General features: G+C 43.3%; 1 protein-coding gene across 1 annotated transcript in view; it reads left to right on the top strand.

Moving 5' to 3' along the window:
* Positions 1 to 26,287, top strand: part of LOC144609539 (uncharacterized) — a 233,413-nt gene that overhangs the window by 29,440 nt on the left and 177,686 nt on the right. Inside the window, exons 7-10 of the mRNA XM_078428046.1 lie at positions 15,804 to 15,925; positions 18,348 to 18,481; positions 21,309 to 21,452; positions 23,950 to 24,146. Of these exons, the coding sequence (XP_078284172.1) occupies positions 15,804 to 15,925; positions 18,348 to 18,481; positions 21,309 to 21,452; positions 23,950 to 24,146 (597 nt within the window). The remainder of the gene's footprint in view (positions 1 to 15,803; positions 15,926 to 18,347; positions 18,482 to 21,308; positions 21,453 to 23,949; positions 24,147 to 26,287) is intronic.

Here is a 26,287-nt window from a genome sequence, read left to right as displayed (position 1 = left end):
TATATTACAGTTGTACAAGACGTTGATGATGCCACATACGGAGTATTGGGTTCAGTTTTGGTCACCCTGCTATAGGAGGAATGTTTGTTAAGCTGGAAGATTTACGAGGATGTTGCCAGAACTTGGGGGCTTGAGCTATAGGGAGAGGTTGGACAGTCTAAGACTTTATTTCTTGGAGCACAGGAGGATGATGGTTGATCTTATAGATGTGTGCATGATCATGAGGGGAATAGATTGGGTGAACATGGAGCATGGTAATCAAGAACCAGAGGACATGGGTTTAAGGTGAAAAATGTAATAGGAATCTGGGGGGCATCTTTTTTACATAGAGAGTGGTGGGTATATGGAGCGAACTGGTAGAGGAGGTTGTTGAGGCAGGTATTACAATATTATTGTAAAAATATTTATACAGGTACAGGGATAGGAAAGGTTTTGAGGGATATGGGCCAAATATGAACAGGTGGGACTAGTGTAGATGGGACATGGACAAGTGGGGCTGATAGATCTGTTTCTGTGCTGTTTGACTATGACTCTGACTCTAAGTAGATTAAACTCATATTAGCTCACTGGCTACCAACCACAGATCCAATCTGGCATATTTCACCTTCAATATATAGCCAGCTTAGTTAGTGGCAGTGCTGCCAAGCCATTTCCAGCAGTTTAAGAGCATTCAAGTAGCTTGGAGTGATTTTAACCACCTACTGGACCAAGTGGGCCCGTTGGGCCCAAACCACTCCTGCGTTGGTGCAGCACCCTCTCCTCCCCCACTCCCCCCTCCCCTCTCCCCCCACCCACCCCTCTTTCCCTCCCCCCTCAGCCCCCTCCCTCCTCCCTCCCTCCCCCCTCCCCCTCCCCCTCTCCATCTCCCCCCCCTTCCCCCGTTCCCCCCTCCCCCTCCCCCCTAAGGTTGCCTCTCCTGCATTGGTGCAGCACCCTCTCCTCCCTCCTCCCCCACTCCCCCCTCCCCATTCCCCCCCACTCCCCCCTCCCCTCTCCCCCCCTCTCTTCCCCCTCCCTCCACCCTCCTCCACCCCCTCCCTCCCCTCCTCCCCCTCCCTCCACCTCAGGCTCGCAGTTACCCGGTCACGTCCAGGCCCCGTCTCCGGCTGCTTCGCCCGGCACCAGGCCTGGCTCTCCCACCCCCGAGACAGGCTGCCGAGCCCTGCTCATCGGACCCCAACTGCGCAGGCGCGGACTCGTTTGTTCTGCGCACGCAAGGATACGGCGGCCATCTTACATAGGTACCAGATCAATGGAGCCCCAACTGCGCATGCGCGTTTTTTAACTTTAAAATGTGAATAACTTTAAAAATATAACACAGATTTCATAGGACCACAGGACGACGGTGAGAAAGGAGGGCCTAAAATTGTCATGCTATCATGTACCGTTTTGGCTGTAGTTCAGGAACAAGTGAACAAACGAGAGTTTTAGTATATAGATTACTGATATCAGTGCCCGCTGGGTTCCACTTTATATTTGAAGCAATAGTCTGGATACTAGGTATCCAAAACTGATTTTAATACTGAAGGCATTTCCTCTTGACCGATAGTGACCCTATTGAATTGTTGAGTGTAAAGTGAGCCTTTCCAAAGGCGGAAATGAATTCAAAGGTTATAAAGCTGGGTGTGGCTGGATTGTGGTTGCATAAGGTAAACTGCATCTGCCATGCATCTGCCCACTCACCCAATAAGTCACCCTGCATCCTCATAGCATCATCCTCACAGTTCAAACTGCCATTCAGCTTTGTGTCATCTTGCTGTTTGTAGTTTATATCAATGATTTGGATGAGAATGTAGAAAGCATGATTAGTAAGTTTGCATATGACAATAAACCAGGTGGTATCGTAAATAGTGAGGATGGTTATCAAAAATTATCAAGATACAGCAGGATCTTGGTCAGTTGGGCTGAGGATTGGCTAATGAAGTTTAATGCAGAGAAGTATGAGGTGTTGCAATTTGGAATGGCAAACCAGGGCAAGACCTTCACACTAAATGGCAAGGCTGTGGATAATGTTGTAGAGTAGAGGGATTTAGGAGTGCAGGTGCATAGTTCCTTGAAAGTGGATTCACAAGTACATACGGTGGTCAAGGTGGCTTTCGGTACATTGGCCTTCATCAGCTAGGGTACTTATTATCGAAGTTGGGATGTTATATTACAGTTGTACAAGACGTTGATGATGCCACATACGGAGTATTGGGTTCAGTTTTGGTCACCCTGCTATAGGAGGAATGTTTGTTAAGCTGGAAGATTTACGAGGATGTTGCCAGAACTTGGGGGCTTGAGCTATAGGGAGAGGTTGGACAGTCTAAGACTTTATTTCTTGGAGCACAGGAGGATGATGGTTGATCTTATAGATGTGTGCATGATCATGAGGGGAATAGATTGGGTGAACATGGAGCATGGTAATCAAGAACCAGAGGACATGGGTTTAAGGTGAAAAATGTAATAGGAATCTGGGGGGCATCTTTTTTACATAGAGAGTGGTGGGTATATGGAGCGAACTGGTAGAGGAGGTTGTTGAGGCAGGTATTACAATATTATTGTAAAAATATTTATACAGGTACAGGGATAGGAAAGGTTTTGAGGGATATGGGCCAAATATGAACAGGTGGGACTAGTGTAGATGGGACATGGACAAGTGGGGCTGATAGATCTGTTTCTGTGCAGTTTGACTATGACTCTGACTCTAAGTAGATTAAACTCACATTAGCTCACTGGCTACCAACCACAGATCCAATCTGGCATATTTCACCTTCAATATATAGCCAGCTTAGTTAGTGGCAGTGCTGCCAAGCCATTTCCAGCAGTTTAAGAGCATTCTAGTAGCTTGGAGTGATTTTAACCACCTACTGGACCAAGTGGGCCCGTTGGGCCCAAACCACTCCTGCGTTGGTGCAGCACCCTCTCCTCCCCCACTCCCCCCTCCCCTCTCCCCCCCACCCACCCCTCTTTCCCTCCCCCCTCAGCCCCCTCCCTCCTCCCTCCCTCCCCCCTCCCCCCTCTCCATCTCCCCCCCTTCCCCCCGTTCCCCCCTCCCCCCTAAGGTTGCCTCTCCTGCATTGGTGCAGCACCTTCTCCTCCCTCCTCCCCCACTCCCCCCTCCCCATTCCCCCCCACTCCCCCCTCTCTTCCCCCTCCCTCCACCCTCCTCCACCCCCTCCCTCCCCTCCTCCCCCTCCCTCCACCTCAGGCTCGCAGTTACCCGGTCACGTCCAGGCCACGTCTCCGGCTGCTTCCCCCGGCACCAGGCCTGGCTCTCCCACCCCCGAGACAGGCTGCCGAGCCCTGCTCATCGGACCCCAACTGCGCATGCGCGGACTCATTTGTTCTGCGCACGCAAGGATACGGCGGCCATCTTACATAGGTACCAGATCAATGGAGCCCCAACTGCGCATGCGCGTTTTTTAACTTTAAAATGTGAATAACTTAAAAAATATAACACAGATTTCATAGGACCACAGGACGACGGTGAGAAAGGCGGGCCTAAAATTGTCATGCTATCATGTACCGTTTTGGCTGTAGTTCAGGAACAAGTGAACAAACGAGAGTTTTAGTATATAGATTACTGATATCAGTGCCCGCTGGGTTCCACTTTATATTTGAAGCAATAGTCTGGATACTAGGTATCCAGAACTGATTTTAATACTGAAGGCATTTCCTCTTGACCGATAGTAACCCTATTGAATTGTTGAGTGTAAAGTGAGCCTTTCCAAAAGTGGAAATGAATTCAAAGGTTATAAAGCTGGGTGTGGCTGGATTGTGGTTGCATAAGGTAAAATCCAAAACAAAGATACCAATGCTGGCAACTCAATCTTTGGAGTTTCCATGCCAATGTCTCTTGTATTTTCAACCTCTGCAGTCAATAATGGGACCATTGTGGCCTATTTACTTCACTGCACATTAGAAAGGAAGTAACATCTTTAGAGAGGGTGTGGTGGGCTTTTACAAGAATGGCCTCAGGGATGCATAACTGGTTACGGAGATAAATTAAAGATTAAGAGGATATTTAATATATGTGGTCAATATCATGAAGCATTTAGGATTAAAGGACAAGCAGTTGTTTCCATTGGCAAAAACATCTGTAACTGGTGGGAACAAAATTAAACCGATTCACAAAAAAAAAGAGGAGTAAAGAAACATTTTTGAAGATTTAGGTGTTTATGATCTGGAATGTAATCTGATAGATGGGAAAACAGATTCAACAATCATTTAAAAACTACTGACCTTCCCTACAATAAATCGGAAAATGCCGGAAATAATTGGCAGGTCAATGAGCATCTAAGGAGAGTCAAGACTATTTAATTGTCATTTTCACTGGAAGTAGAACAATAACATTCTTACTTGCTGCAATGTTTACAGGCACAATAACATGACAATAGACAATAGGTGCAGGATTATGCCATTCTGCCCTTCAAGCCAGCACCACCATTCACTGTGATCATCGCTGATCATCCACAATCAGTACCCCGTTCCTGCCTTCTCCCCATATCCCTTGACTCCGCTATCTTTAAGAGCTCAATCTAACTCTCTCTTGAAAGTATCCAGAGAATCAGCCTCCACTGCCTTCTGAGGCAGAGATTCACAACTCTCTGGGTGAAAAAGCTTTTCCTCATATCCGTTCTAAATGGCCTACCCCTTACTCTTAAACTGTGGCCCCAGGTTCGGAACTCCCCCAACATCGGGAACATGTTTCCTGCCTCTAGCGTGTCCAATCCCTTAATAATTTTATATGTTTCAATAAGATCCCCTCTCATCCTTCTAAATTCCAGTGTATACAATAGACAATAGACAATAGGTGCAGGAGTAGGCCATTCAGCCCTTCGAGCCAGCACCGCCATTCAATGCGATCATGGCTGATCACTCTCAATCAGTACCCCGTTCCTGCCTTCACCCCATACCCCCTCACTCCGCTATCCTTAAGAGCTCTATCCAGCTCTCTCTTGAAAGCATCCAACGAACTGGCCTCCACTGCCTTCTGAGGCAGAGAATTCCACACCTTCACCACTCTCTGACTGAAAAAGTTCTTCCTCATCTCCGTTCTAAATGGCCTACCCCTTATTCTTAAACTATGGCCCCTTGTTCTGGACTCCCCCAACATTGGGAACATGTTTCCTGCCTCTAATGTGTCCAATCCCCTAATTATCCTATATGTTTCAATAAGATCCCACCTCATCCTTCTAAATTCCAGTGTATACAAGCCCAGTCGCTCCTGTCTTTCAACATATGACAGTCCAGCCATCCCGGGAATTAACCTCGTGAAACTACGCTGCACTCCCTCAATAGCAAGAATGTCCGTCCTCAAATTCGGAGACCAAAATTGCACACAATACTCCAGGTGCGGTCTCACCAGGTCCCTGTTCAACTGCAGAAGGACCTCCTTGCTCCTTTACTCAACTCCTCTTGTTATGAAGGCCAACATGCCATTAGCTTTCTTCACTGCCTGCTGTACCTGCATGCTTACTTTCAGTGACTGATATACAAGGACACCCAGATCTAGTTGTACTTCCCCTTTTCCTAACTTGACACCATTCAGATAATAATCTATCTTCCTGTTCTTGCCACCAAAGTGGATAACCTCACATTTATGCACATTAAACTGCATCGGCCATGCATCTGCCCACTCACCCAATAAGTCACCCTGCATCCTCATAGCATCCTCCTCACAGTTCAAACTGCCATCCAGCTTTGTGTCATCTGCAAATTTGCTAATGTTAGTTTTAATCCCTTCATCTAAATCATTTAAAATCATCTAAATATACAATAAACAATGATGCAATAAATCATCATTTATACCCAGTAACCAGACCATAATCATACAAGCTGAAGTACATAGTGCATCCCTTATACAAGTCCATAATACTTTTATGATGCTGAGGTAGGGTTGTGGTTAGTTAGGGTTGTGCAGTGCAGTTCAAGAGCCCAATGGTCAATGGGAAGTAGCTGTCCTTGAATCTATAGGGAACAGTTTTCATGCACCTGTACCTTCTTCCCAAAAGTAACATGACGAGAGTGCGGCCTAGGTGGTGTGGAATTTTGATAATATTAGCTGCCTTCTTGAGGCAGCGTTCCTGCAATTGCTATGATGGACTGATTCATGTCCACCACTCTCTGCAGCTTCCTATGTTCTTAGATATTTGACCAAACCAGGCTGTGATGTAATCAATCAATATGCTCTTCACCATACACCTGTAGAAGTTCGAAGGAGTAGTCAGCCGATGAAGGACCACCGCTTGCTACAAGTGGGCAGGTGCTGCTAGGTTGACGGAGGATAGCTAATGTTATCCCACTTTTCAAGAAAAGGAGCGAGAGAGAAAACGGGAAATTACAGACCAGTTAGCCTGTCTTTGGTGGTGGGAAAGATGCTGGAGTCAATTATTAAAGAGGTAATAGCGGTGCATTTGGATAGCAGGAAAAGGATAACTCCAAGTCAGCATGGATTTATGAAAGGGAAATCATGCTTGACTAATCTTCTGGAATTTTTTGAGGATGTGATAAGTAAAATGGATGAAGGGGAGCCAGTGGATGTAGTGTATCTAGACTTTCAGAAAGCCTTTGATAAGGTCCCACACAGGAGATTGGTGAGTAAAATTAGAGCACATGGTATTGGGGGTAGGGTGTTGACATGGATAGAAAATTGGTTGGCAGTCAGGAAGCCAAGAGTAGGAGTAAATGGGTCCTTTTCAGAATGGCAGGCAGTGGCGAGTGGAGTGCCGCAAGGCTCAGTGTTGGGGCCTCAACTGTTTACCATATATATTAATGATTTGGAAGAGGGAATTAGAAGCAACACTAGCATGTTTGCGGATGACACAAAGCTGGGTGGCACTGTGAAGAGGATGTTAGGAGGTTGCAGGGTGACCTGGACAGGTTGAGTGAGTGGGCAGAAGCGTGGCAGATGCAGTATAATATAGATAAATGTGAGGTTAACCACTTTGGCGGCAAAAACAAGGAGGCAGATTATTATCTCAATGGTGTTAGGTTAGGTAAGGGGGAGGTGCAGCGAGACCCGGGTCCGAGTACACTGGTCATTGAAAGTTGTCGTGCAGGTACAGCAGGCAGTGAAGAAAACTAACAGCATGTTGGCCTTCATAACGAGAGGATTTCAGTATAGGAGTAAAGAGGTTCTTCTGCAGTTGTACATGGCCCTGTTAAGACCACATCTGGAGTATTATGTACAGTTTTGGTCTCCTAATTTGAGGAAGGATCTCCTTGTAATTGAGGCAGTGCAGCGTAGGTTCACGAGATTGATCCCTGAGATGGCGGGACTGTCATATGAGGAAAGATTGAAATGGCTAGGCTTGTATTCACTGGAGTTTAGAAGGATGAGAGGGGATCTTATAGAATCGTATAAAATTATAAAAGGACTGGACAAGCTAGATGCAGGAAAAATGTTCCCAATGTTGGGGGAGTCCAGAACCAGGGGCCACAGTCGTAGAATAAAGGGGAGGCCATTTAAAACTGAGGTGAGAAGGAACTTTTTCACCCAGAGAGTTGTGAATTTGTGGAATTCTCTCCCACAGAGGGCAGTGGAGGCCAAATCACTGGATGGATTTAACAGAGAGTTAGATAGAGTTCTAGGGGCTAGTGGAATCAAGGGATATGGCGAGAAGGCAGGCACGGGTTATTGATTGTGGACGATCAGCCATGATCACAATGAATGGCGGTGCTGGCTCGAAGGGCCAAATGGCCTCCTCCTGCACCTATTTTCTATGTTCTATGTTCTATGATAGTTTGGGAAGTGGTGAACTCTTGCCATTTACACCAAGATTCTGTGTGTTCCTGCTAAATGGACTTGGTTGCCAATGCCATCCCATATATTCTTTCTCCATTTTGGGCAGTCCTCGGTCAATGAGGATGTTACATTTTATAAATTATTTTAGTCACTCTATCCCATCTCAGAGCTTAGGATAGAGGAATAGTTTCAGGAGTTGGACAGGTGAACAATATCTCCTGTCCATTGGAATCAATTGGGTCTGAATAAGAATTGAAATAAAAACACAATTCAAATGCTGGCATTAGGTCATAAGTGATAGGAGTAAAATTAGGCCATTTGGCCCATCAAGTCTACTCCGCTAGTAGACACAGAATGCTGGAGTAACTCAGTGGGTCAGGCAGCATCTCTGGAGAGAAGGAATGGGTGACGTTTCAGCACGAGACCCTTCTTCAGTCTACTCCACCATTCAATCGTGGCTGATCTATCTCTCCCTCCTAACCCCATTCTCCTGCCTTCTCCCCATAACCTCTGATACCTGTATTAATCAAGAATCTATCTATCTCTGCCTTAAAAATATCCACTGACTTGGCCTCCACAGCCTGTGGCAAAGAATTTCACAGATTCACCACCCACATGACTAAAAAAATGTCTCCACATCTTCCTAAAAGAACGGCCTAAATAAATGAATCTTAAAATAAATACCAGCACTGAGATTGCTTTGTAAATGTGAATTAAAAATAGAAAATACGCAAATACTCATAACAGTATAACAGTATAACAGAGCTTTATTTGTCATTCGGTACCGAAGTACCGAACGAAACTACATAGCAGTCATAGAAAAAAAAGAACACAAGACACATAGCCCCAACACAAACGTCCATCACAGTGACTCCAAACACCCCCTCACTGTGATGGAGGCAACAAAACTTCCACTCTCTTCCCCACACCCACGGACAGACAGCTCGTCCCCGACCGACCTGCACAGTCCCCGCAAGGGGATGGAAGTCCCCCCGGCCGAATCGCACCAGGCGCTGAAACGTCTCGCGGCCGAGCCGGGCGATGAAAGGCCCCGCGACCGAGCCTTGCGCAGCTAAGTCCCGTGGTCGAGCCGCACCAGCAATGTAAAGTCCCGCAGCCGAGCCGCACCGGGCGATGTTAAGTCCCGCAGTCGAGCCGCACCGGGCGATGTAAAGTCCCGTGGTCGAGCCGCACCAGCGATGTAAAGTCCCGCAGCCGAGCCGCACCGGGCGATGTTAAGTCCGGCAGTCGAGCCGCACCGGGCGATGTAAAGTCCCGTGGTCGAGCCGCACCAGCGATGTAAAGTCCCGCAGCCGAGCCGCACCAGCGATGTAAAGTCCCGCAGCCGAGCCGCACCGGGCGATGTTAAGTCCCGCGGCCGAGCTGCACCGGGCACTGTTAAGTCCAGCGGCCAAGCCGCACCGGGCGATGTTAAGTCCAGCGGCCAAGCCGCACTGGGCGATGTTAGGCCCCGCAGCCGAGCCGCACCCCGCGCCATGAGGAAGAGAAAAGTTTCCCCCACCCCCCCTGCCACCCCCCACCCACACCACCACCCCCCACACATACACAACCAAAAAAAAATACAAAAACCACCCAACACCGACACACAACAAAAAAAAAGGAAAAAAGACGAACAGACTGCTAGCGAGCCGCAGCCGTTAGGCGCCGCCACAACCAAAATCTGTGAATGGACAGAATTAACCTTTCAGGTTAATGCCCCTGTGAAATCAACAGTTCTGATGCAGGGTTACGACCTGAAATGCCTGTAATTCCAATCTTCCCAAAGATGCTGCTTGACCAGCTGAGTTCATCCAACAGTTTGTTTTCTCATTCAAATTCAACAATTTAGGGTAACTTGATTTCTCTGTTCCTTTTAGAAATGCCAGTTCTGCTGCATGTTATCCGTCTGCATATAACTCTGCTTGTCTCTGTTCACAAACATTGTCTGATATGCTGGGCATTTCCAACATGGTTTGGCTTCTGTTCTCTTCCACAGAGCCAATCTTGATTTCATAGATTTAACATATCCATTTTTCCATTCTCTTTTGAATGATTCTCATTGATCTACCAACCAATCAATTCCATAAACAGTGGAATTATGTTGGCATTCTGGTATTCAGAAAAATTCCCTTTGACCTATCTATTCCTCTGCTGCCCTCATTGCAACTGGAAACAACATGTTTTCAACAAGTGCACAGGAGGGATGCTGGATCAACCATGATTTTACTGAATGCCAGAGCAAGGGGCTGAATGATCTACTAATGCTCCTACCTCCACATTAACTTGCTGTGTGTTTTCAACTTTTATAGTTTTTATTGATAATAAGAATAAAGCCGGTCAGCATTGATCAGGTATCTGACACCAGAAGGATCCATTCAGCCCTGTTATTCCCATAAAGTCCACCTCACCTTCATCTGACAGCACTGAGGCACTTCAGTAGAGCTACTGATGCACAGCTCCAGTGGCCAGGTTGAATCCTGACCTTAGGTGCTGCCTGCGTGGAGTTTGTACATTCTCCCTGCAACCTTTCACGTTTCACTTGAATCTTCCAATTTCCCCACACTTCTCCAAGATGTGCTAATTAGTTAATTAATTATTGTAAAATACCTCTTGACTTGTGCAGGAGGATGGCAAGAGAATTGTGGAAAGTGGTAGTTGGGATGGGGTGGTGTAGAATAATGGGGATTTAGACCTTAAGACAGAAGTTCACTCTGCTATTTGATCATAGCCGATCGATTTTTCCCTTTCAACTCCATTCTCCTACCTTTTCCCTGTAACCTTTGGTGCTGTTACTGAGCAAAAACCTATTAATATCCACTTAAAAAATATCTATTGTCTTGGCCTCCACAGCTGTCTGTGGCAATGAATTTCATTGTTTCACCACCCTTTGGCTAAAGAAACTCCTCCTTATCTCCATTCTTAAAGTATGTCCTTTTATACTGAGGCTGTGCCCTCAGCGCTAGATTTCTCATCACTGGAAAATTCCTTTCCACGTCCATTCTATCTAGGCCGTTCATTATTCAGTAGGTTTGGATCAGATCCCCCCTAAACTCCAGCCAGTACAGACCCAGAGCCATCAAACGCTCCTCATACATTAACCCAATCATTCCCAGGATCGTAAACCTTCTCTGGACCCTCTCAAAAGCCAGCACACCATTCCTCAGATAAGGGGCACAAAACTGCTCACAATATTCCAAATGTGGCCTCAGCTTCCACAACATTACCTGCCCCTCCACTTATCTTTGTATCATCCACAAACTTGGCGACAAAGCCATCCAGATCATTAACATATAACATGAAAAGTAGTGGACCCGCAATGACCCTTGCGGAACACCACCAACCACCGGCAGCCAACCAGAAAAAGCTCCCTTTGTTTCCATTCTTTGCCTTCTGCCAGTTGGCCATTCTTCTATCTATTTTACAGCCTTTGTGATTATGAAATAAGTTTAAACTGGCCAAATAGATTTAATATATTAATATAATAATAGTCAATACTATTTTTGGTCTAGCTAATATATGTTCATTAAAAGGCACAAATGAGTGAATAGATTAATGTGTCGAGCAACAAATGTAAGCCATGAGACTTAGTAGGTTTGGGAAGTAAATCACGTTCAACATTTTTATCATACTGTCCATCTTTATGTAGCTTTGATTTATACACACCGTAGCTAAATGTTGCATTTTGCAGGCAGGCAAAGTAGAAACCTATTTTGAAAGTTGAGAAAGTAAGTGAATGGCTAAGATCCATTTTTTGTAGGACAAAATAGAGTTGAAAACATTGGGAGAGAGACAAGAATGAAATGAGTTAAAGAAACAATTGCATACTCAGATTTAAACAGTAGCATTGGAAGGAGAAGGAATCACAGAAAATGGCAATATTCTTGAATTTTGATCAACGCGGGGAAAACCAGGGAGATGGTGGATTTCCGCAGGCGCAGCCAGGTCCCCCCGACACTGGTGAACATCCAGGGAATGGACATCGGGAGGGTGGACTCTTATAAGTACCTGGGTGTTTACCTCAACAATAAATTGGACTGGACCGAAAACACCAATGCGCTATACAAAAAGGGCCAGAGCAGACTTTATCTGCTGAGGAGACTCAGGTCCTTTGGAGTGCAGGGGGCACTCCTAAGGACCTTCTACAACACTGTGGTTGCATCAGCCGTTTTCTATGGAGTGGTCTGCTAGAGCAACAGCATCTCAGCGGCGGAGGGGAAGAGACTTGACAAGCTGGTCAGGAAGGCCAGCTCTGTCCTGGGTTGCCCCCTCGACTCAGTACAGGCGGTGGGAGAGGGGAGGATGATGGCAAAGTTAACATCGCTGCTGGACAACGACTCCCACCCCACGCATGACACTGTCACTGCACTAAGTAACTCCTTCAGTGACAGACTCCTTCACCCCAAGTGTGTGAAGGAGAGATATAGGAGGTCCTTCCTTCCCGCTGCTGTGAGACTGCACAACCAGCGCTACTCCCAGCAGACGAGTCAACAGGAACAGTTAAGGAATACACAGTAAATGATGACAATTTATCCTTGTCTTTACTTTTATTTATAATGAATGATCTCTTGCTATCCACTTTGCTGCTGTAACTGTAAATTTCCCCGGTGTGGGACAAATAAAGGTATATATATATATATATATATATATATATATATATATATATATATACATATATATAATCACAACATAAATAAAAACAACAGAGGAATTAGCAAGAAAAGGGTGTAAAATATATACCAGCTTTGGACAAACATATGATAATCTTTCAGTTTGTGCTGCTGATTGCTTTAGATTAGTTTAAAATTTTGTCCATGAAAATGGATAGCAAGAGAGGGCAAATTAGATATGTTTTTATATGACTTGTTGCAGCAGGGGTAGGCAGTATACAGAATGATCAGAAAATACTTTAAAAATCACAACCATATTTGTGAGAATATTTTGGGATAATTGTTTAATTCTACCCAAAAAATATTTATCTTGGTAATGGGGGATGCAATCACAGATTGTGAGACCATGGCAGATCATTTCCATTTAGTCTGTGAGCATAACCCCAAACTTTCAGGCTGCCTATCAGATTACTTTTCCAATTGCCTCCTACACTGATCTCCCTGTCTTCAGCCTCCAATAATGTTTCAGTGAAATTCAACGCAGGCCAGAGAAACAACAGCTCATCTTCCAACTCGGCACATTGCAGCCTTTCAGATTGCACAATGAGTTCAGCAATTTTTGATAACTTGTCATTCGAGCTTTCAGCATTCACACTTTATTCTCTCAGAACACTCACACTTAATTGTCCTCTTCTCTTTACACCTTCACCAGAATCCATTGAATTCTGACTGTGGTCAAAATAATTTATTTCCTTATACTTCGTGTTTCTCAACCTTTGTCTGTTTTAAGAAACACCGTCCTTCAAAATTAGTGTAAGAAAATAACTGCAGATGCTGGTACAAATCGAAGGTATTTATTCACAAAATGCTGGAGTAACTCAGCAGGTCAGGCAGCATCTCAGGAATGGGTGATGTTTTGGGTCGAGACCCTTCTTCAGACTGAAAAATCAGTCCTTAAAAATTATCTCTTTTAGTAAGTGTTTATCTGTTCAAACAGTTTGGATTTTGCATCATTGATAATATCAAGGTGCAAGATTATCACAAGATTTCAGAGTTTGCATGTGCCAAAAGATGAAATGTAATGTTTAGAGGCATCCTTGTCAAGAAATTGATTGAGCCCATTTAATTTGGTGTTAATCAGGTAAAATCTCGTGTGTCTCCAAAATGCTACATTATCTGAAGTAGGTGGCGCAAGCCATCATTTTCAGGTGAAATTGCAGCAGTCACAAAGTTGGATATATATAATCCATGTTAATGCACTTGACATTCATCCTGGATTTGACTCCACGCTACAATTGCCAGAGATCAGTCTTAGTAGGACTAGGAACACATCACTATACTTTGTGGCTGGCAACTTCTAGCTGATTGAACAGCTTCAGAACCTGCTGCAAGCTGCTGAAACACCTTCCAAATTCTGTGAAGTGAGCTTAATAGGGAGTGTTTCTGATCACCCAACTGGACAGCGAGGGATTAAAGGTTGGATTAGTCCTGCTGCAATTATTTAGTTTGTTTAGTTTAGAGACACAGCATGGAAACAGGTCCTTTGGCCCACCGAGTCCACACCGACCAGCGGCCATCCATACACTAGTTCTATCCTACACACTAGGGACAATTTACGGAAGCCAATTATCCTACAACCCTGCACATCTTTGGAATGTGGGAGGAAACTGGAGCACCCGGAGAAAAACCCATGTGGTCACAGGGAGAATGTGCAAACTCCGTACAGACAGGACATGTGGTCAGGATCGAACCCGGGTCTCTGCCATTGTATATATGCAACTTAACTGCTGCGCCACTGTGCCACCACTATTTCTTGATAACAACCCATTTGTTATATGAAATAGGCAAGAGCACTGAATACAATCTTTTTCCCACAATAGGGACGTCTAAAACAGAAGGGTGCTGAGGAAAATTTAAAGGGGTCCTGAGGACGATGTTTTGCAGACAGAGTGTGCTGGGTGCATGGAATGAGCTATCAGAGGAATGGTAGAGTTAGGAACAATTGCAACATTTCAGGTACCTGGAAAGAAAAGGTTTAGAGGGATATTGGCCAAACATCGGGCAAATTGGATCAGGTAAGCACATTCTCCAGCATAGCCAAGTTGGGCTGAATGCCTTGTTTTTGTGCTCGATAACTACGAGCCTCTGATAGCAAAGGCCATGAATTGAGAGTACTGTAGTACCAAACACCTGTTTAGCTGCAATGAGTGTCTCAGTGCATTCCAATCTTCACAATCCGTGGACTGCAGTACATTTTTTTTTTTTAATATCAAAAAATACTTTATACAAGTAATAAATATTTGCTTACAGAAGATCTTTTTTTTAACAAAACCCATCCGACATTTCCGGAGGTTACACATTCGATAAAGGCATTCACTTCCAAATTCACAGACATTTACTTACATTTACACACCTTTACACAGTATCCCTTATTTGGAGGGGCGTCTCCACCACACCCTGCCCCCCATGTTCAGCAGCGGAAGGACCCTAGACTGTGGTCCTCCCCCACAGGGCCTTGGCGTTGGCTGCACCGAGCTTCAGTGCGTCCCTCAGCACGTACTCCTGCAGTCTGCAGCGGGCCAGTCGGCAACATTCCTTGACAGACAGCTCGCTCCGCTGGGAGGTCAACAAGGATCGGGCAGACCAAAGAGCGTCTTTCACCGAGTTGATGACCTTCCAGCAGCATTTGATGTCAGTCTCCCCATGGACTGCAGTACAGTGCGTGCTGGAGATTAGATTTGCTGCATCTGACTTCCCACTTCATCCTTAGCACTGAGTTTGGAATGGGTCCTAATTGAACCAGGCTGAGGGGCCAGATACACTTCATATATAACCCTCAGCTTTACATAAGCAATGGTAAGTAGCAATCTTAGTCATTTAGATAAGATTATTTAACCTCCATTAAAAAAAGTTTGAGCTTTTCTTTATTGTAAATACATATTTTAAATTGATTTACGTGAATTAAGTGTTTTTTCCATAAATCTATAATTTTTCATTTCAATAACAACTTTTTTAATTTGATTAAGTAATTCAATGATTTACTTATTCAACTATTTCTAAATGTGACTTATCACCATTAATATTTAGAGATAATGTGTACTGACATCAAACATGGGAAAGAGCCAAGAGTACAATTTGAGGGCAGGGTGTTGTTTTGCCTGAGGCTTAAATGTGGCCTTTGGACCAGTCTGCATTGTGGGACAGCTATGGCAGCAAGATCTGCAGGGAGCTGTGTGGGCACAAATTAAGTCAAATGTAGGAATCCTGGCAACTATGAGGTGTCTGCAGCTTGGCTTGGTAAGTTTTCAAATACAGTTTAGTTTTCTCACTCAACTCTGTAAAAATGTCCTTAGTGATCTCGGGACCAACTACCCTTTTGAAGAGAAAGTACACAGTTCAATCAAAAGCAATCTTTTATAAATATGAAAGCGAATTTAAATCTACTGTTTATGTACAATATTTTTTAGATTATTGGAATCGGTGAAAGACCTGATCAGTCCCTCTTATGAGAATATATATTTGAACACTGATGCCATTTTTAACTTGACTATCAGTGCAATGGACATCGTGCACACTGTTTACACTCAAGGTTGGTTCTAGTTTTTGATTTCATACTCAAATTATTAAATGTAATTTATAAAATGTCATCCAAATAGAAACGTCATTTTTCTTTTTTGCTTTTATTTTCAAGACTCATTTTTATTTGTTACTTTCATTTCCATTTGTTGGAATTTATTGAATGCTAGTAACCGTGATCAGTTTCTGTGATGAGTTGAATTGAATTGAATTTAATCAATTTTATTAGCCAAATATGTACACATACAAGGAATTTGTCTTGGTGCTTTGCTTGCAAGTGACAACACGATACACAGTAGACAATAAAATATACAACATTATAATTTAAAATGTGAAGAATTAAATAAAATACCAGAGCGCAAGGAGGCTACAGACTTTTGGCTGTTGAATAGAGCCGCTGCTCATGGAAAAAAGCGTTTTTTATGTCTGGCTGTGGCGGCTTTGACTGTCCGGAGTCGCCTTCCAGAGGGAAGTGCTTCAGAGTTTGTGGGCAGGGTGAGAGGGGTCAGAGATGATCTTACCCGCTCTCTTCCTGGCCCTTGCAGTGTACAGTTCATCGATGGGGGGAAGGTTGCAGCCAACAACCTTTAGCGTAGATGGCAGATCAGGGTCGCTATCTAGTTGGTGTGAGGACAGTTCAGTTTCCTTATAACAGATGGGATTAAACTACCCTCGAATCTGGAGGTATGCATTTTAGAGAAACAGCATGGAAGCAGGTCCTTTAGCCTACTGAGTCCGTGCCGACCATTTCACCCTCACTATCCTATACACACTAGGGACAATTTACAATTTTACATAAGCCAATTAATCTTCAATCCTGTACATCTTTGAAATGTGAGAGGAAACTGGAGCTCCCGCTGTAAGGTAGCAATTCTACCACTATCCCACTGTTGCACCCCTCTTTCCTGATGGGAAAGGGGAGAAGAGGGAGTGACTGGGTGAGACTGGTCCTTGATTATGCTGGTGGCCTTGTCGAGGCAACGTGAAGTGTTGATGGAATCAATGGAAGGGAGATTTGTTTGCATGATGGTCTGGGCTACATCAACACACTCTGCAATTTATTGCGGTCTTGGATGGAGCTGTTCCCAAACCATTCTATGATGCTTACTGTTAACATGCTTTTTATGGCGCATCTCTGTCATATCATCCTATCTCAAAAATGGAACGTTCTTTTTTACCCAGTACTGATGCTATTTCTTTCCCCACCCTTTCTCATCTGGAGATGCTAACCATAAATGCAGAGTGGCTATTCTATCCTCCATGCGTTTGTCTGTGCCGTTTGATCATTTACCCTCCTTAATAGTTACCATTTGATGAGGGCACATTTAGCACAAAAAGATCATAGATATTGTTGACAGATAATCTGAAGGTCATTATGAATACGTTAGTAAAGTATTGTGCTGTTACCCAGTATGAATATTTATAATTATTATGTTACAAAGTATTGATGGAGACACTTACAATGTTAGAATTACTCAGCAGATCAGTTAACATGGGTGAAGAGAAAGGCAGGGTTAATGATTCAAATCAGTGTCCATTCAAGAGAACTCATTGGTAAAAATATTTACCTTTATTAAGATAAATTAATGGTATTATTAATGGATTGAATAATGGATTGAAATGTGGGGACCAATAGCTGATGTTTCGTAAAGGATCCATCTGCTATAAGCTCTCCATGTTTAAGGAAGCCTCAGACTTGCCTGGATGCATCTCCAACAACTGAGATTTGAGACATTTTTAGACTATCCACTTCATCACTGGACTGATGTTGACTCAGCAGCAGAAAATTCTATGATTTACAGGAATGTTAGAGGGAAAGAAATTAGAAACATTGAGAATATTAATGCTTATTGGTTTCAGGGATATACATTGGGTTTTCACATGTCTGGGAACATTGATAATGTGTTTGTCATCCTTCATAACTCTCAGTAAACAAATAAACTCCATGAGCACAGTTTCTAAATCATTAGGGATGAAAAAAAAATCAAGCTTTGAAAGACTGCTTCAAAAGGATCTAGAATCCGGGTTGCATTCTTGCTTCAACAGCGTTTGACCCAACCTCGTGAAACTGTCCTTTCTAAAACAAATACTGTATTTTGATTTAAGCAACCAGAAGGGAGTGGAGGCGAGTAGGTATCCCGGAGGGGAAAATGCCAGCTGACGATCTGAACCACCTCACACCCATGGACCCCTCTCTGTCACCAAAGCCCAGGACTGGTGCGATGAGTGTTTAGCAGGCAGCACTCTTATTCTTCCATCTGCCTTATTTATTTTTCTTATTCTTTAAGTCCTACTGAAAATATGACAGTCACACTCAGTGCTCAATCTTTAAAATTCCAATGGTATAGTTAACATATGATTCTTGCATTGGAATATAGCAAAGCAGACGATATAAACAAAAGTGAACAATATATGTACTCTATTTTAATTAATAGGCATGAAACTGGATCTGAAATTGATGGATATTCTGCTGAATCGTGAACAAACTCTGTCAATATTAACGGATATATTTAGGCTGGATCCCAATGATATTGCGCTGCTGATGAATACGTCCATTAATATATTCAAGGTAAGGTCTTAATGATATGATTATATTCTATATTTTGTAATGAAATAAGCATCTGATTCTGGGCTAGGTTTGAAATCAAAGGTGAGAGCTGTTTTTTTATGTAGAGGCTGATAGTATTCAGAAGATCTTGGCAACTTACCCAACAAAATCAACATTAAAATTAAAATTAATTCTCATTCCAAGCCTTTCCAAGCAGAAATTATTGTTGAATGAGTGCTCTGAATGTAAGATGCGATTGAAATATTGCAACAACATGTCCATTCAATACATTTTGATCAGAATGGGGATATTTAGGACATCACTTCAAAGTCTGCACAGGAAGATTTGAAAAGAATTAATAAGGAGGAGGGTAATAATTATGTTAATCTTGCTGTCATGCAAAGTTTATTGTAATCTGCCTTTTCCTTTCTTGCAATCCCTTCAATGTTTTTTCCAAGGCCTCTGTTTCCTTTTTTGTTCTTCCACTATCGTTCCAAATTCCTTTGTCAATGCTACCTTTTCCTTCAATAATATCCTTATTAATGTCTGGCTTCATTGCCTGTCTCCCCTTCTTTCTCTAGATTTCCAGTTCGGGACTTATGTTGCAAAACCCTGATAGCCAGGTAGTTTCTCTGTTTGGCTAGTGTACTACAAAACAAATTCCAGAGATGGTAATGAGGTCCTGTGTTTTGTTCAGGCGCATCTCCATAAATAACCAAATCTCAAACCCAATTTCAACCCACCGCCAAGTCCAATCCTATTTTGCAGGGCAGGCACAGTGGCGTAGTGGTAGAGTTGCTGCCTTACAGTGCCAGAGACCCGGGTTTGATCCTGGCTACGGGTGCTGTCTGTACGGAGTTTGTACGTTCTCCCTGTGATCGTGTGGGTTTTTTCCGGTTTCCACCCACATTCTAAAAACATGCAGGTTTGCAGGTTAATTGGCTTCTGTAAATTTTCCTTAGTGTGTAGGACAGAATTAGTTTATGGGTGATCACTGGTCGGTGTGGACTCAGTGGGCTGAAGGACCTGTTTCCACACCGTGTCTCTAATCTAAACTAAACTAAACTAAACTAAACTAAACTAAACTGAAGGCAGTCAGGAATAATGCAAACATCTGAAAATCTCAAACCCAATTTCAACCTACCTCCAAGTCCAATCCTATTTTGAACGGTTTGGGATGGGTTGAGCAATGAAGCTGCATTTTCTGTTTAAATATTATAGTCAAGCTACGTAACTCATACTTTGCTTGTTTGCTAGATTTAATTGTAGGTGGACAGATTTCCTGGGCATTGGAATATTCAATAAGAGAAAACAGCTTTTTAGAAACGGTTAAGTGCTTTTAAAGTACTGCAAGTAGATTAGGCAAAATGTCTTCATGTGCCCTAAATTTGTTATTTTGATGTGTACGACTGGTCTCTTCTTGCCTGTCAATATTTAAGATTGGCTTTGCAGAAATCCTAAATGCAGATTTTAATAAATGACAAAAAACCCAAATGTCTTAATCCCTTATAAAATACCTTTACTGAGTTTCAGAGATGACAATAACCTTAATATGGCAAATGTCTCTTGAATACTCTTCCTTTTCTCTCTGCCCCTCCATGGGATGAGCTGAACCTTGTGTATCCCAGAATCACCAAACTAATGCAGCACTGAAAGGGACCCTTTCAGTTCACCTTGTTTATGCCAATTATGATGTATTTTTGTAGTAATATAACTTGCCTACATTAGACCTGTTTCACTCTCTGCCTTTTTAAGGCCTTTCCAATGCCTTTGAGACATTGTAATTGTGTCTGTCTCTGCCATCTTCTTTGGTAGCTCATTCCAGATATTCACCTCTCTCTGTGTGCAGTACTTACCCCTCAGGTGTTTATCAAATTTCTTCCCTCCCATCTTAAACCTGTTCCCCTTGGGTTTGGTGCTTAAAGAGTTGATTCCGACTCTCTATCCTATCTATGCCTCTCATAGTTTTATAAAACTCTATCAGTAGACTTCTCAGCTTTAAAAATGTTCCAATGAGAATAAACCTAGCTGATCTGATATCTCCTATAACTACTGTTCTTAATTCTAGATAACAATCTGGTTAATCTCTTTACAGTATGGTGGCGACCAGAACTGCATGCAATACTCAAACCAATGTTCTGTAGAACTGCAACATGTTGACCCAACTCTTATAGTCAATGCATTATATTAACAATCTAGTTATTGTTGGAAGTAACTGCAGATGCTGGTTTACATCGAAGGTAGACACAAAATGCTGGAGTAACTTAGCGCAACAGGCAGCATCTCTGGAGCGAAGGAATGGGTGATCTTTTGAGTCAAGTGTCTGAAGAAGGGTCTTGACCCCGAAAGATCACCCATTCCCTCCCTCCAGAGATGTTGCCTGTCCCGCTGACTTACTCCAGCATTTTGTGTCCATCTTTAATTCTTGATGGACATCTTTGTCTTCCCTCATGGGCCATCTTTGGGATTGAGGTCTTGACGGCTTGTGTTTTAGTAATGATAATGAATGTTTGCAGGTATAAGCTTACTGTTTCAGCTGATATTAATCCCCCATTCAGTCCAAATCATTTTGAAGTCACATACAAAGCAACTTTGAGGACGCATTTCCTGTAGACTCTTACCAGATGTTGGTATTTTCAGGAACCACGTTTAATTTCCAAATGAAAAGTTTAATGGAAACTGGGCACACAAAAAATCACCTTATCTCTGAAGAATGAATTCTATTGAACTTACACTTGAAATGTTTAACTAAGAACCAGTTACCTGCAAAGCCATAACTAGTAGGAACAAATTACCAACAAAAAAGCAACTTTCCTACTCAAAGTCTGTTCATTGTTTCTAATTTTAGTTTCCCATCCTGCTAAAAATGAACGAGTTCCAATCGTATATGCAACCCAAGTTGGCCAGATTATCAGGAATACCTGACTATTATTTGGAGTATGTCTCAAATGTTCTGTTCCATTCCATTGACAAGATGAAAGCCATGAAACAGGTAAGAAAAATACACAATAGACTATTATTCTAAAATGTCTTGGTATCTTCTTTTCACAAATGTCCCATCCAAAAAAACATTCTGTAGCTAATAAGTATAAAATGGACTGTAGTATTTTTGAAACCTTAACACAAACAAGGTCCAAATTAGGAACTGCAGATGCTTGTTTTACAGAAAATAATTGTCTGCTTGTCATTAGCTGGAGAAGATTACAGAGAGATGTTTGCATTTCTAGTAACTTCTACAATTCTTTTTCCCCTCAACAGTTCTACCATTGCAATCCCACTTCCTGCCAACCCTCCGGCCTTTCCCACTGATTTTGATGCTACCATAAAATACTCATGCTATTGGTTATCAAATGTAAATTAAGAATTAAAGTATGTCAATTGTTCTTGATAATTTTAAATTATGAGAGATGCATTCATTGTGCATACAGATCTATAAAAAATGGTTTCCTAACTGTGGTTATGCATCATCTTATTAAATACCTTAAACACAGTGTTTTTTTTGTGAGACCAAAATGTGCCAATATGCATATCATTCCTTGCTGTTGATGTCCACGGCAAATTGTTGTCCTATAAACTGCTTAGGCTGTTTAAGGACCTGCCTAATGTAATGAATAATTTTTATTTTTTAAACTTCAGTATTCTTTTTGCAATGTTAAAAATTCCAAAAATCTGAAAATCTAAATACTTAACATTTTACAGGTGCCGGTAGAGCATCATAAAAAAAACATTGCATTTATGTAATTGTTGCTTAAATTATTTGAAGAAGAGTAAATAATGTGCTCATTCTCATGAAGTTAGTAGTTAGTGTATTATAGATGTAGATAATAATATAGAGAGAGGGCAACATAAGCAGAGAGATCGAGATACTTGTAACTGTTTGAGCAATAGGCTTGTAAAGTAGATGATTTTAACATCCCTGATATTGATTAGCGTGGCCGTAGTCCTAAAGGACTACGTAAACAGTGTGAATTAAGTGTGTCCAGAAAAACGTCAAGCAATATGTCGATGGCCCAACTAGAGAGGGAACTACATTCAATTTCCTCTTAGGAAATGAGAGCATGGTTGAAGTGTCAGTGGGGGAGCACTTTGGGAACATTAACCATTATTATATTAATTTTTAAATAGTTGTGGAAAGAGAGAGAGGATTGGTCTACAAGTTAAAATCCTAGGTTGGGGCAAGGCTAATTTTGGTGGCATTAGCTAGGTTCTTGCAAAAGTTGATTGGGAGATGCTGTCAGTAGCTAAAGGGGCTTTAAAAGTGAGATTGGGAGGGTTGAGTGCTAACACATTCCTGCTAAAATGAAGCAGGACTAGGGATCATCATCATCATCATATCATCATATATATACAGCCGGAAACAGGCCTTTTCGGCCCACCAAGTCCGTGCCGCCCAGCGATCCCCGTACATTAACACTATCCTACACCCACTAGGGACAATTTTTTAAAAACATTTACCCAGCCAATTAACCTACATACCTGTACGTCTTTGGAGTGTGGGAGGAAACCGAAGATCTCGGAGAAAACCCACGCAGGTCACGGGGAGAACGTACAAACTCCTTACAGTACAGCACCCGTAGTCAGGAGTTGGCTAACATGGGATATTGAAGCTCTGATCAAAAAAAAAGAAGTGGGCACATGACATGTATAGGCAGTTGGGATCAAGTGAATATCTTGAGGAGTGTAAGTGTGGTAGGAGTATGTTTAAAGAAATCAAGAGGGAAAATGAGGACATAATATAACTCAGGCAGATAAGGTAAAGGATAATGACTGATCAAGTGTATCCTAGGTTGTGAGAATCATGGGAAGAGATTGCTGAGGCCCTGAGATTTTTGTAACTTCCTTAGCAAGGGTGAGATACTGGGAGATTGGAGAGTGGCTAATGTATCTTTATTTAAGAAGGGTTGCAAGAACAGGCCAGGAAACCACAGGCTGGTGAACCTAACATCAGTTTGGGGAAAGTTACTGAAGGGGATTCTGAGAAAGGATCTATTTGCATTTGGAAAGGCAAGGATGATTAGGGATAGTCAGCATAGCTTTGTGCATAGGAAACAATGTCTCACAAATTAAATTAAGTTTCTGAAAGTGAGAGGACTTATCTTGAAAAGATCAAGATAATGATCTACGGAATTGATTGGTTAGCTTCAGTAATTTTAAATATTGATCAGAATGGAGAAATTACAAGGATAAAGCTTAGATTGAAAATGAAGACTATTCATAAGGCAAGCTGCACCAAGGATCAACAGATGTAAAAAGCAAAATCTCTTTAGATTTCAACTGAAAACATGCGAATAAATATTAAATAAAATCTTCAAATTGATCTAGCAAAAATGAGGTTGTATTCTTGAGGGGTAATGAGCACAGGTTGGTGAACCTAAGGTCAGTCTTGCGAAGGTTACTGAAGGAGATTCTGAGACAGGATCCATGTGCATTTGGAAGGGCAAGGACTCATGTTTGTTTTAATACACCTTGTATTTTTTTTATCTTTTAAGATCTTTGATCGTTTGGAAAGCGAAGGAGTAGTTGATTACTTGGTGACCAAGTTTAATGAAATGTTGGCAGCATTAATAAGACCTTTGACATTCAACCAGGATTTAAACACGACTGCTTCAATACAACAGACTATTTACCTAATCAGAAACTTCAGTCAGCTCACCTTGCAGTTTATAAACAATGCATCATCAGAAGAGTGAGTTATGAATTTTCCTATTTGTGTTTAGCATTCACATCTGTTGACAAGAAAGCGATTCTTTCCCCTTGTGCTTTGGAAGAATTGATTCACTAAGGAGACTTGGCATAGAAATCTCTACCTGAGCCAAAATAAAATTGAAATGTGTATCTGTTTTTCTAAAGACAGATCTCCTGCCACCTGCAGAAGTTTTCAGATGACTGCAATTGCGGGCTGCATCAGTGAGGGGAGGGAAGCTGAATACGGAGGTGTAGTCAATGACTTTGTTGAGTGGTGTGAGCTGAATCACCTGCAGCTTAACACCGACAAGACTAAGGAGTTGGTGGTGGACTTTAGGAGGAGAGGTCCATCTCTGTCCTCTGTCTCCATCAATGGTGTGGATGTGCAGTTTACCAGTGAGTACAAATACCTTGGAATGTACCTGGACAGTAAATTGTACTGCTCCAGGAACGCTGAGGCCCTGTACAAGAAGAGATAGAGCCGGCTGTACTTTTTGAGAAGGCTCCTCTCTTTCAACGTCTGCAGTAAGATGTAGATGTTCTACCAATTGGTGGTAGCCAGTGCCATCTTCTTCGCTGCCGTGTGCTGAGGCAGCAGGGCGAAGGCTGTGGACGCCAATAGAATCAACAAACTTATCAGGAAGGCTGGCTCCATCCTGGGGGCAGAATTGGATTAATGGGAGGTGGTCTTGGAGGGGAGGATGTTCCTCAAACTGCAGAGCATCCTGGACAATATAGTTCACCTCTCTATGACACACTGGTCTACCTGAGGCGTACCTCCAGCCACAGACTGGTTCCACCAAGATGCAGGACAGGAAAGAGATCCTTCTTCCCTGTGGCGATCAAACTATACAACTCCTCCCCCTTCTGTGGTGGGGTAGACTGAGACTGACTCCCCTCCCCCCCTCCCCCCCCTCCCCCCCCCTCCCCCCTTCCCCCCCCCTCCCCCCCCAATCTTTGCACATCCACTAAGCCTTTCCACTCGTCACTTTAATTTCATGTTTCATGTATTTTCTATTTTTTATGATTGTTGGCAGATCAATTTCATTCCTGGGATAAATAAAGTAATTTGGAACATATTGTATCATATTGTATCGTATCGCATCGTTATCGAAATTGGAGAATATGTATGGTGCCAAGAAGTTAGGGAACATGCTTGTCAATTGCTGGGATTGGAGCTTTGACCTTTGAATCTCCCAATTATAGGTTTCCCTTTTTGTAGTGCAATATGGTATTGATGCCTTTTGTGGTATTAATGCATTTTCCCCGTGGATTACAAACATCCATCTAATGCCTGAGCTGTGTCATCAACGTTAGAAATGGTATCTATTCAGGGCGTTGCTGGGCAACTAGAAGCAGCTGGTTGCATAGCAGCATTTTTAAGGGCTGGAAGCAGTTTACCGAATCATACAGTGAATTAACTACTACTAGACTGAGGGGGTTCAAATCTCTCCTGCGGGCCTCTCCTGGGGCAACCCTCCCCCAACTGATGATCCTGCGGGCCTGGCAACCCTCTCCAACTGACGAAGCCCGTTGCCGGGCGGGGAGTGTCCCCCGGGGCGGTGGGCGGGCAAGGAAGGACAGGGAAGGGGAGAGGGAGCCACTCACCTCGGACCCGTGCCACCAGTGCTGTAGCCAGATTGAGCCATGGACCCGAAGCCTCTTCTGCAGCACGGCGACGATCTTGTTGGACCCTTTGCCGCCGCACTGCACCATGGGAGGAAGGTCAGGCATGGGGCACGTCGGGACAGGCGCCAGTCCTCCCGGCGGTAGGGGGGAGAAGGGGGAGGGAACACATTTATTAAAGTTAGAGGCAGCCCGTGGGCTCAGCAGCCCCCTTCCCCTTATTGGCCCCAAACTTCTCCTACATTGGTCCAGCACCCTCCCCTCTGCCACTCCCTCCTTCCCCTCCCCCCCCACTCACCCACTCCATCCCCACTCAACCCCCCCAACCTCTCTTGTATTTTCGATGTTATTCCGTGCGTGCGCAGTTGGGGTGACCTAAGATGTTTCGACTTTACGATGGTACACGTGGCAGTGACCCCTTAGTGAGTCGCAGCTCGCTTCCAGCCACGTGAGGGGGAATGGAGTGGTTGAATGGGCGGGGGGAGGGGAGGGGGGAGATAAGGGGAGGTTGAGAAG

Source organism: Rhinoraja longicauda, chromosome 2 (assembly GCF_053455715.1).
Source record: "Rhinoraja longicauda isolate Sanriku21f chromosome 2, sRhiLon1.1, whole genome shotgun sequence".
Taxonomy (NCBI): Eukaryota; Metazoa; Chordata; class Chondrichthyes; order Rajiformes; family Arhynchobatidae; genus Rhinoraja; species Rhinoraja longicauda.
The sequence above is the reverse complement of the archived record's forward strand: the minus strand, read 5'-3'. Positions and strand labels throughout refer to the sequence as shown.